Below are 12,383 nucleotides of genomic sequence, written 5' to 3' on the forward strand. Positions count from 1 at the left end.
GATGTCACGGTGGCAGAATTAACAAAGGCAGCAGAAGAAATTTAGAGAATGACAGCTATTCATGCCTCGGGATCTTAATCTAGTCTTGAAATCTCATGCAGTCGGGACCTCCTCGTAAGTACTGAGCCTGGTATTCCATCAAATGTGCCATTTTTTCCAGAGAAGAGCAAAATCACAGATAACTGTCTTAAGTTTTATAAACTGCAGATTCCCCACTAAAAGACAAATTCTTCTCCTTTTTAAAAAAGAGAATCAGATGGTACTCAAGCAAGACCCCAGCTGGTTAAATCTGGCCACTGAAGTGGCCCAGGTTCCTGTGGCTTTGAGCTGACAGCATTTCCATTTGACCATCTACCGTGTAGAGCTTTTATTTATTTTGAGCTTTAAACCCTCTGCATTTGCTCCATCTAAGATGAACAAACAAGTGCTGAGATAAATCCCAGCTTCATGAAATTGTCTCCCTTACTTCAATGAACTCCTTAATTTGCATTGTCTCTAAAGGCTGTCTCAGTCGAAGACATCTGCAGTAACCTGACAGAAAATGCATGTTTTCTAATGCGGCTGAGAATCTGTGAGGGGCCGTTTGTACTCATTTCTCCATTCACCCGAACCTCCACTGCATACTCCTTCAAGCAATTAGGAGAAGAAAAAGCTGCCTAAAAACCTTTTTTAAAAAGTGAACCAGATTTAATTAATACACACATCCACAAAAAATTTCTTAAACTTAAAAAATATCTATGATTTCTTAATCTACATGGTATATATGTTCACAAAAAACACTAGAAAATGCAGATAAGTAAAATGAATAAAACACAAAATCAAAATTGCCCTTAATCCAGCAATTCAGAGATAACCCCTGCTAACAGTTTCACACTAATAAACACCTGTATTATATCATTAAATAAAATGCATTTTAAAATGTACTTAAATCATTAAAATATGAAATACTAAAATAATCATTAAAATTAATCAACCATAAAAATTTTTTAAAATCATGTTATTTTGAAATTATTTCTTTATGCCCATATATAAAGAACAACTTTATATTGAGTATTAGTTATATATCTACATCATTTTTAGTACCTAAATAGTATTTTACTTTTTAGATTTTTTTAACCAATCTCCTACTACTGGATAATTTAGTTGTTTTCAATTGTTCACAGTTATACACAATGTTGTGATGGATTATCTTCTCACATCTTTGGGACTTATAACCAATTAAACAATTAGCATAAACCTCTAGAAGTGAAATTATTAGATCAAAGGGTGTAACCATCTCCAATGGAATACTACTTTGCCATAAAAAGAATAAAATAATGCCATTTGCAGCAACATGGATGGACCTAGAGATTGTCAATCTAAGTGAAGTAAGCCAGAAAGAGAAGGAAAAATACTATATGATATCACTCATATGTGGAATCAAAAAAAAAAAAAAGGTATATTTAAAGTGTTGAGAGAAAAAAATGACCACCACAGAATTCTGTACCCTATGAAATTATCCTTCAAAAGTGAAGGAGAAATAAAGACTTTCTCAGACAAACAAAAATTAAGAAAACCTGCAGCCAGTATATACGCCTTGCAAGAAATCCTTCAGGGAGAAGGAAAATGATATAGGTCAGAAATGCAGATCTACATGGAAAAAGAACAACAGAAGCTCCAATAAAAACTTTTGTTTATCTTACCCTTCATTGATCCAACAGATAACAGGTTGCTCCAAATTGTAATACAATAGTGTATTTGATTATGAACGTGTAAGTGAAATGAATGACAGCAATGATACAAGAGACGAAAGGGAGGAATTACAACTGTTCTGTTACTGTAAGTACTCACACTACACATGAAGTGGTATGCTGTCACCTGAAAGTGGATCTGTACTCGTTGTAAGTGCACATTGCAAACTCTAGCTGCAACTACTAAAATAAATATGTATATATATATGCAACCTATGCACTAAGAAAGGAGAGAAAATGGAATCATAAAATGTTCAACTAAAACCACAAGAGAAAAAAACCACACGAAGTAGAAAAGCAGACAAAAACATCAATAAAGAACAAGGGCAACAGATAGAAAATAGTATCAGATATGACAGATATGGATCCAACCATATCAATAATCACTTTAAATGTAATTGGTCTAAATACACCAATTAAAAAAGAGATTGTAAACATGGATCAAAAACCAAGACCAACTATATACTGTCTACAAGAAACTCACTTTAAATATACAGACACATGTAGATTAAAGGTAAATGGACGAAGAAATATAAACCACATGAACACTAATCAAAATAAAGCTAAAGTAGCTGTATTAATTTCAGACAGATCAAACTTCAGAGCAAAGAAAGTTCTCAGGGATAAAGAAGGGTATTGCATAAACGTAAAGGGGTCAATTCTCCAAGAAGACGTAAGAATCCTTAATATATATGCACTTAAAAATCGAGTGTCACAATATGTAAGGTAAAACTGATATAGCTGCAAGGAAAAACAGGTAAATCCACTATTATATGAACTTCAACATCCTTCTGTCAGAAATGGACAGATCCAGCCAGCAAAAGATCAGTAAGGACATAATTAAACTCAATAGCACCACCAACAACTGGATATAACTGACATCTACTGCCTAATGCATCCAAACACAGCAGAATAGACACTCTTCTCAAGCTCACATGGAACGTTCACCAAGATAGACCACATTTTGGGTCATAAAACATACCTGAATACATTTAAGAAATGCCACAATGTATGCTCTCAGATCACAATGGAATTAAACTAGAAATCAGTAATGAGAGAGAAAGTCAGAAAATCCTGAAAAATGTAGAGATTAAAAAACCTGCCCTCGCCCAGCTGCTGCCACCAAGGGGCTTCCTACTGTTCAGTCCCCACCTCTTGTGAAAACCCTGAGGGGCTTGCCAAGCACGAGCTCCACCACTGAGCTCTATCTTCCCCCTCCCCCTGCACTCTATTTAGAATCCAATGTTACATAGAGCTTACCAACACACACACACGTAGTAAAACCGTGAAAAAATGCGCTTAGGAATAATGAATGTCAACTTGAGGCCAGTGGCTTCTGGGGAGGGAGAGAAATGAATTCGGGAAGTTTACACAAGGACTTTAATTGTAGCTATACCATTTTATTTCTGTGAAAGTAAAGATTTAAAGCAAGTATGTCAAAAGTTTAAAGTTCTCTATAATTTTATAGCCTCCTGTATCACTGAAATAGTTTATAAAAACAGAGGTAAACAAAATTCACCTCCCTAGCTCTTCTCAATTTTATTCTTACATCAAGCTGTGTGTTTAGATGTTACGGCACCATATTAGACCGAGGAAAGTCTAAGAAAAAGGCTTTATGAATTCTGATGGTTTCCTGGAAAGGTATCACCATGGATATAATTTACTACCTCCCGCAGCATCTCTGTACAAAGTTGTAGGAGCTGTCATTTGGAGGGCTTGGTATCAAAAGAAACTGACTTTTTTTTTTTTTTAACAGACACAGTGAACCTTGTAACAGACCGTGATTACTTCTTTTCTTTGGTTGCTAAGAGATGCTCGACTAAATCTGCGGGCTACCACTAGGAAAGGTACCTGGCTGTGTGATCTGTATTTCAATTCTTAATCTCACCCTCCACTTCTTACTGTCCTTTCATCCAGATTTCTCAGATGATTTATTTTATCCTACTATGTGCCTGCAATTATGCAGACACACACACACGAACATGTAGTATAAAGGAAAATTTTGATAGATTTTTATTATATTAAAATTTACAACTTCTGTTCATCAAAAAACACCATTAAGATGATAAATGGCAAGCTACAGAGTGGAAAAGATGCCTGCAATGTAGATGACAAAGGCTCACACCCAGAATGTAAGGGGCACCTATGAATTGGTTAAAAAAAAAAGATATTTCAAAAGACAAATGGACAAAGTTGGTAAACAGCAGAGCTAAAGCTCTCATCTGAAGTCTTACTTTATTTCACTTTAAAAAAAGGATCATTTCAGTTATTTGTAATGCTGTCACCTCGCAACAATGACAGTCACTTTTTACATCTTGGTCTTGGCAGAAAATCTTCCAACTTCTTTTCTTTTTTTGGGGGGGGAGGCTAATAATCTTCCCCATAATAATAGTAATAGTATGTGTATAATTACTTGTGATTGCATAAATCAGATTATACCAAATACACTTTTTTGTTATCTTTTTCCTATAATTTAGCTAAACAAACAAACAAACCTATTGCACAGATTATAACTAACATGAGTTCCACATAAAAGCTTTAGAAGAGTCCCGATATTCACATGCAACATGTCCACGTGTGTCTGCTTCCCCACACCCTCACCAGCACTGAGGACAGGTCTCTGGTTTAGACTCACGGATGGTAATCAGAAAACCTCGCTCTGGCTTCCTTTAAGCAACAAGAACAAAGAAACTGAGAAGCAGTAAAATCATGAGGAAATAGAAATGCCGGGGAATGAAAAGGGTGTGGGAAGGAGTTTGAAGAAGAAACAAGTGGCTGAAAACGAACAAAGGAATGAGGAAATGGGAAGGGGGTTAAATACAAAAAAAGTAGGGCGTCTTTCAGGAATATTCTTGTTAACCAGGTCATGACTCTGAGAAAAGCAGACTAAAGGCGCAGGAGCAAGATGTAGTTTCTGATGTCATAACGTGACTAGGAGTCGATAAAGGAGGGCTAGGGTGGGTCCCCCTGAGACCGGGTATTTTAACCTAACCTCTTACTTTAACTACTTACAAGTTTCCTTCAGCTCTTTCCTTTGGAGTTCGAATTTCTTCTCCTCAATTTTTAGCCACTCTTCCCCCACTGAAGTTGAATTCTATCCGGAAAAAAATTTTTTTTTCCAAACCTCACTTGGAGTTTTTAGAGCGGAACAAAGTACATGTTTCACACTTTTAAAGAAAATGTTCAGACTTTGGTTGCAGCTGAATAACTTCAAAATGGCTTCATTTTAAAACTTAGAGGAGAAATAAACATCTGAAGGGAATGCGTTTTTTAGACATTTAAGATAGTTTAAAATCACAAGAACAATTCAGGAACTCTGAATTACTACAGGATCCCTGGCCGGCCTGCTGTAGGTAGAGCAAGAGCTTAGACAGGCAAGAGGGGTTTCACCTCCCCGCAGGGCAGGGTCTTCGTTCTACTGCTGAGCTCTCGGCCACCTCTAACAACTCCTCTTGCTTTCCCTCTGCCTTTGTCCTTAGCTTCTAGAAGATGCCATAAAGCAGGGGAAAGAAAGCTGGTCTAGAAGGGCAGAGAACGGGACCCTGCGTGACCTTGGCCATGGGCCTTAATCTCTCCATTCCTGTATCCTCAGCAAAGCTGGTCTCACTTCATGGGAGGTCAGCTGCTGAGATCCAAATGAGTAATGGTTTAAATTAGTTCTGAACAGACATAAAGTGCTAAGGTATTCTAAATATCAGCTCTCTCACTGTTCTTTTTTTTTTTCCCCCTAAATCAACTGAGCAACTCCAAGAATCAGATTTGAAGGATAAACGTTCATGGGTACCAATGTTGAGGAACCCATCCCGGCTCAAAGGAGGGCCTGCAGTACAGGGAACTATCTCAATTTTTTAATAAAACTAAAACCCAATTGGTTGTGACTATTCCAAAAGGATTAATATAAATTAGAAGTGTATATTCAAAAAGAAAAGTGTTGGAGAAAAAGGTCTAAGTCTTTGGGATTCTATAAAAAGCTTGATCCGTCAGACAGTCACTGAGTCAGTATCTGAGACACAACTCTGTAGGAGTGCTCAAATATTCATGTAACAGAGAACCACAAAAGTAAGGACTAAAAGACAGTTTGGACACACACTGATAAGCTGAAATACGTTACACCAGTGCCTCCTTGTGCACTCTGGGCTTTCAGGGGCACTGAAATGTATGTATGAAAGAATTACAGCAGAAGAGCTGGCTCCGCGCTGGTGTGTTATCCAGGGAAACTAAGACAGCAAAAGGAATATGCAGATCAATGCAGCTCTCCAACCCTGTTTATTCTCACCCACTATTTGGTAATATATATTTTCTTCCTTGGAGAAAACAAATAAGGAAATTTATTCCCCAAACTCTTGGACAAAAGCATATCTACATAAACATTTTGAAGATGAATACATAAAGTTTTAAAACATTAAAAGCAAAAGCAATAATCTAAAATATTTCCCTTGGCTGCTTTTGCTTGTGGTCTGCAACGCATTTTCCACAGTCCCCCAAGATAAAAGGGAGGCTGTCAGTATCCATTCCCAGGTTTTTCTCACGAATATATATTAAGGAACATACAACAAAGTCTGCTTTGGATTAAAGTTATGAACATCAGATTTCAAAATCAAGAACAAAATGTTTTAGAAGTTTATTTTAGCTTTGTCTCACCAAACCCAGAAAATCTGGGGTAAGCAGAATTCTACAATTTTGAGTTTTCTTAATGATTTGAGAAAGTAAGAGGCAATGACATTTTCATATATTATTATAACTGGAAGAAAAAAAAAAGAATAAAGGACTACATCCTGACATTGAAAACTACTTTTGACAGTGTCTCCTAATTCCCAGCAGTGACGACTGTGGCTAACATGGATGAAGTAATTAATGAGCCGTATTCTTCCTTACTATGCTTAAGATCATCTCTAATACACCATCAGGCTTGACTTGAGGTCTGAGAAAAGAACACTATAAAATTACAAGGTAGGTTTTAAAAATATTCCCAAGTGATTAGGGAGTTCTAATGAAAAATAATAGGTTTATTGTTTTAATCTGTAGCGTAAGGCACCACCACAGGAATCAAAGAAACTGGGAAAATATTTGTAGATGGACGTAGTGCCTATACATTGAATGACAAGCTACTGTGGAAACTTGCATTATGTGGAAACTTCACTGGATCTATGTGCTAGAATTAGCTGATGAGTTGCAAATTTCGGAGTGGTAAACTGAGTAGCATTAAATCAAAATATATTTCTTTATAAATATAATGCATTTATCTCATATAAAATGTATATTGATAAACACTTGTTTTCTTCTAGCTGTATGTAAACAGTGACATAAGAAAATTATGTGCGTGTCTTACATCTTCTCTGTAGTTGAAAATGTCTTAAATTCTATTTCACTGGACAGCAAACTAAAGAGGAGAAACAATGACCCTCATAACTAAGGCCTTCCTTCCCCACACTGTATTCTGACAAAAGCATCTCTTTTTCCCTGAGGTCCTAAATTTAGGACAAAGTTGATTTTTTTCCTTCCATTTCCCTATCTCTTTAGGTCCCCTGCTACCGAGCACACAGTAGACGAGCCCTCAAAATAATTTGTCTTGATTCAACATTCAAAGAAATCAGAAACGTTGTCTATGTGTGCTTCCAAAATACATACTATGTTTAAAATACTACACTCAAGGATTATGGAGTATACAAAGATCAAAATACATATAGAGATGTCACAGCTAAAATTCTGGTGGTGACTGCTTCACTCAAAGCTTGGTAACTGGTCTTCATGTATCTTAGCATGCTTTTTAGGCACTTTGTATTATAGCTACAAAAGGCAAATGGCTAATAAACTGATAAACCTCTCTGTTAGAAAGAAGTCCCTTAAATACTAAGATATTTGGGGGGGAGGGGGACTTCGATTGATTCAAAAGCCCATATACTTGTAACCCAGGAAAGATTCGAAATGCACCAATAGATAACTCAGCTCTATGGGATATTGGTTCATGAACTCTTTATCAGTCCTACAGAGGATTGGATATGTATTTGAATGGGGATACTAACACTTGCAGAAAACTTAAAATATTGAAAAAGGACCAAGAAGCCAGAGTTCTTGTGTACCCCCCAAATGTACAAAATTTAAAGTACATTTTAATATGCTAGATCTTATTTTAATCAACTATTGGGGTACTGCACGTCTTTTTCTTGTATTAGAGGGATATTTAACACCTACTATTGACATGTCAGTCTGCAAACTCTGCCTCTAACATGGTATCAAAGGTGTCTTCTCCACTTCCTCAACACACACACTGAACTCCAGCTCTTAAGTCAGTTTTCAGCCCCTTAATTATCCTCCACAATCAACTCTGACCCACCATGTGGACTTGATCATCCTAAAAACCCATATTTGTACTTGTTAGAATTTCATGCAATAAAGAGAAGATCACAACACTGAATCAGTTCTCCAGGTCGGTATATCAGGGATATCTTTTCAATCACTCAGCGCTTAACAGGGATGAAGTTATGCAATAGCCTACAGACTTCTATAAGAGCACAAAGGACACATCCCCAGGACACTTCTTGGCTCCAAAACAAACTGATTTAGAGCCCAGCTGCAAAGTCACTCACATTTGCCAAGAGAGGTTGTAAGTACTCTCTGGGACCCACCCATCACACAAACAATGATTTAAGCAAAATGAAAACAAAACAAAACAGGCTGACTCACTCTCAACACTCCCCACTCCATCCTGTAGGAAGAAGGCTGTAAAATAATGGGACGATTAGCCCAGGGACTTCCTTGTTATTTTCATTTTCAGAGCCTCTGCACTGTGTTAAAAGTATCACATAGGGGCTAATCAGACCTGAACACACAAACCTGTTCGAACGTTGGACCAAAAAGCTTACTGTTCTGAGTATATCACATACTACCATAGGGTTATTTTTGGTGAATCCCCAAATCGGTAGTCAAGAAAACAATGAAGTCAGTTTACCCCATACCCTCTCATTAACTTGTATCAGGTATTAAAATGACAATCCATTGCCTGTCCAAAGAGCACTCACCTCGTTGTCTGACTCCACGAGAACTTGGTCATATTCACTAAGCGCTACTAGAAACATGATAGAGGTGACATTTTCAAAGCAGTGTATCCATTTTCTTCTCTCTGACCTTTGGCCCCCTACATCGACCATTCTGCAAGGTTAATAACATGCATATTAATAGCACATAAAGAAAAATGTCAATAGAAGTATAGCTTTACTTACAAACTTAGGAAATACACTCTCTAAAGAAAACAGTCCAAGTCAGTTCAATTAATATTCACTGAACATCTACTAATCTTCTGTTACCTAAGAATCAAGGTTGAGACATTCTGGGTAATAAATCATTGCAGTTATTAGAAAGTTACCTGAAGTGTATAAAAATTATAACTTTGTAAAAAAGAAAAAAAAAATCCTGTGCCAAGCCAAGCAGTGTTTTATTTAACTAAGCACAAAAAAGTCAGAAACAAAATGAGTTTTATTTGTGTTAAGCTCTAATGGTAATACTGACTTCAGTTTCTTTCCCTAGAAAATGAGAATGAAGATCCTCATGTATTTCTCAAGGATGCTAGAAATGACTGCAAATGCATTGAAAAGATTTAAGATAGTGTATTTTTCAATGTGGATGGGTGATGCTTCAACTAAATGCAAACACAACCCCACTGATCTTCATCAGTTGGGTAAGCTTTTTGGGCTCTTTTTTCCTTCCAATATTCACAATAATTTGGGACAGTCTGATCATATTGGTAACACGGTTCAGCAGCCCTTATGCACAAATCAACTTGCTAACATGCTAGAAGTAATGTGTATAAAACATCAAGATGTTACAAGAGTCCACCATTTGAACTATTTCAAGGATTTGTTTTTACCTGTCGACTCTGTAGCTAAGTTATGTGCTCAGGAAACACAATGACATCAGTTAATTTGAGTGCTATTGTATATATGAAAATACCTAGCAGAACTTGGCATTGAATCCAAGTTTCTTTAAATTGTTGAACTCATATGTTGACTAAAACATGCACACTGTTTATAAGACAAAATATTTTCAGAAAACGAGAGTTTCAGGTATAAAATTTTAAGAGTAGGGCTCTTCAAGCATTTTTGCAAACTGCAGTTGTTAATTTCCCTGCCTCCAAACATTAACCTAAACTAGGAAATCAAGGCTCTTCCAGTAACTGCTTCAAAAAGTTTCCTACAAAAGAGGTATCTGATGGGCAAAACAGTGGCTCCAGGGAGACCTATGAACTACAGAGAACAAAACTAGAATTCGTAGATCTTTAGAAATATTAAAATTCTAGCTTTTCTCTGATGCTGAGTGAATTACATGCTCATTAATATGAAATCCTCATTCCATGATATCCTGTCACACTAAGCCCTGTAAGATGCTTTTGGTGGTAGCAAGAAATTATTCTTCTGAGACACTACTTCTGCTGAAGTAGCAAAAAAAAAAAAAAAGCCCTTAAAAGCTAGTGCACAAAATTTAGGGGAAAAAAAAAAAAAGACATAATAAAAAAAAACCCAACCTGGTTTCAGATTTCACTAATTATAAAGCAAAGAGGAGATGAAAATCTCCATGAAATACTGTATGTCTTCTGAAAATATTCTAACATGGTTACAAGTGAAAGGAAATTTGGTGTCTCAAATTAAAGATCTCTAACTGCTGTGAACTCAAAACTTAATCCAGAATGCTAGAGCTATAAGGAACCTTGGTGATTCTCGAATATAACCATTTTATTGATTTAAAAAATGAGGCTCGGAAATACTTACAAAACGTCACCCCTTTATGGGTCTGTTAGTGTAGCATATGGCAGCCAGATGCAACCACAGGTGCAGAGACTGATTAGAATGAAACACACAGTGTTTTGGCAAGGAATGATGGAGGACTGTTTGCCAGAGTCACACAGCAGTCACACAGTAGGAGTCACATTAACTCCTACTTCACGTACTTGTATGTAGTTGTCTCAAATGGGATGGAACTCCCAAGGAACTCAACTGTCTACACTCGTCTTCATTTCTCTATGCAACATGTAGTTTGTATCCTATCTAAAGGTACACCTGAGTGCTTGTGTAATAAGAGAGTAAATGAAAGTACACCAGTATTGTTTACTTTTTCTCTTAGAATACTCCTGCTGAAGTATTACCCAGAAAGAACGGCAGCACTGAGGCAGGAAGTGATACGTTTTCATTCTGTTTTCCTATGTAAATTTAGGCTCGGTTGACCAATCCATTTTCAAAACTATGCATTTTTTAATTTTTCAAGCAACTTATTTTAGAAACACAAAACATCTTGTATTTTTATTGCTATTGAAAAATTTTGCATTGGTACCAGAGGACGCAGAGGAAACAAATGAAAGCTTCTGACAACCTATGATTTCTATTATTAATAGGGTTATAAGATCATTTATATCTTACACAAATGTAAAAATATATCCATTGTCCTCATAGTTAAAATGATTCCCAGAAAATTATAGTCAGAACCAACATTTGCGCAAACTAAACATTATGCCCACACCAGCAAACTAAGATTTCATTGACTTCTTGGTGATTTAATCTGGAATAAGAAATCTGCCCATACACCTTTCCTCTGCTTCCTCTTTCAGGGACACAATATTTCATTTGGGTATCTACTGATAATGACTGGTATAAAGGTGGTATTGTTTTAAAGTCTACACATGATTTCAATACTCATAGAGTTCGCCAAATACGCTCAAGGCATAAAAGCTGGGAAGTGGATTTTTATGGACTCAGTTACTACCTGAAAATGACACTTTGTAAGTCAAAGGGGTATTCGATGATCCCTGTGGTGGGGACTCGAACTCTAAGCACATCTTGTTGCGTAGGCAGGTAGGTAGGGTCGGCAACACGGTCCAAGTCATTAAGATAGCTGGAGGAAGGAAGACACAATGAGAACATTAGTGACACCATCACACAGAAAAGGGAAGGGTGACAATGAATCCTAAGAGAAAAGTGAAGAAAAGAAAGGAAAAAAGCAAGTGGTAGAGAAGTTTGGGAAGTGAGAGATAAAGTCAACCTTCCACTAGTCAGAGCCAGGATATCCATCTATGGATTACCTGGTGCACAGTAGTTCTCATTTCCTCTCTTCTTATCAAATAGAAATCATACAAGAAGTAAAGGGGAAGAAGAAAAGAAATTCAGTGCCCTCTACTTGTTTAGCAGGTCTGGTGGGTAAGCAGGAGTTTAATAAAGCAAACAGTTTTTGAATTATTTATCCAAATGTTATTTGTATAAATAAACAGATAAAAGAGTTACATGTGAGGTCAGGATGCATTTTTTTTGCAGAACATCAGAGCCTTTTCCTGGAATGTATTTCCCTTATTCCCCTAAGAGAGGACAGCAGCATACCATGTCCTAAACTCTGTCCAAAAGCTAAGTCATTCACAGTTAATGTGAAGCCATGAGATTTCTAGTTACTGAGACAACAACATCTAAGGTCAGATATTCCCAGTGTATGGAGTCACCACACCTAAACTTTAAATTTATCTGTTTATATGATACTTTCTCATTAAAAAAAAAAACAACCTTTTAATTTTGAAATAATTTTAGACTCACAAGAAGTTGCAAAAATATTAAAGACGTCTCCTGTACCCTTCACCCGGCTTCCCTCAATGATAACATCTTATGTGACCACAGTACATTA

General features: G+C 36.6%; 1 protein-coding gene across 2 annotated transcripts in view; it reads right to left on the minus strand.

Annotated features, from left to right (window-relative positions):
• LOC105067298 (guanine nucleotide-binding protein G(q) subunit alpha) overlaps window positions 1-12,383 on the minus strand; it is a 261,951-nt gene that overhangs the window by 47,247 nt on the left and 202,321 nt on the right. For both annotated transcript variants that reach the window (XM_074361734.1, XM_045515156.2), the window contains exons 4-5: window positions 11,481-11,609; window positions 8,750-8,879 (exon numbers count right to left, since the gene is read on the minus strand). In XM_074361734.1, the coding sequence (XP_074217835.1) occupies window positions 8,750-8,879; window positions 11,481-11,609 (259 nt within the window). The remainder of the gene's footprint in view (window positions 1-8,749; window positions 8,880-11,480; window positions 11,610-12,383) is intronic.

The sequence above is a fragment of the Camelus bactrianus genome, chromosome 4, assembly GCF_048773025.1.
Source record: "Camelus bactrianus isolate YW-2024 breed Bactrian camel chromosome 4, ASM4877302v1, whole genome shotgun sequence".
NCBI classification, from domain to species: domain Eukaryota; kingdom Metazoa; phylum Chordata; class Mammalia; order Artiodactyla; family Camelidae; genus Camelus; species Camelus bactrianus.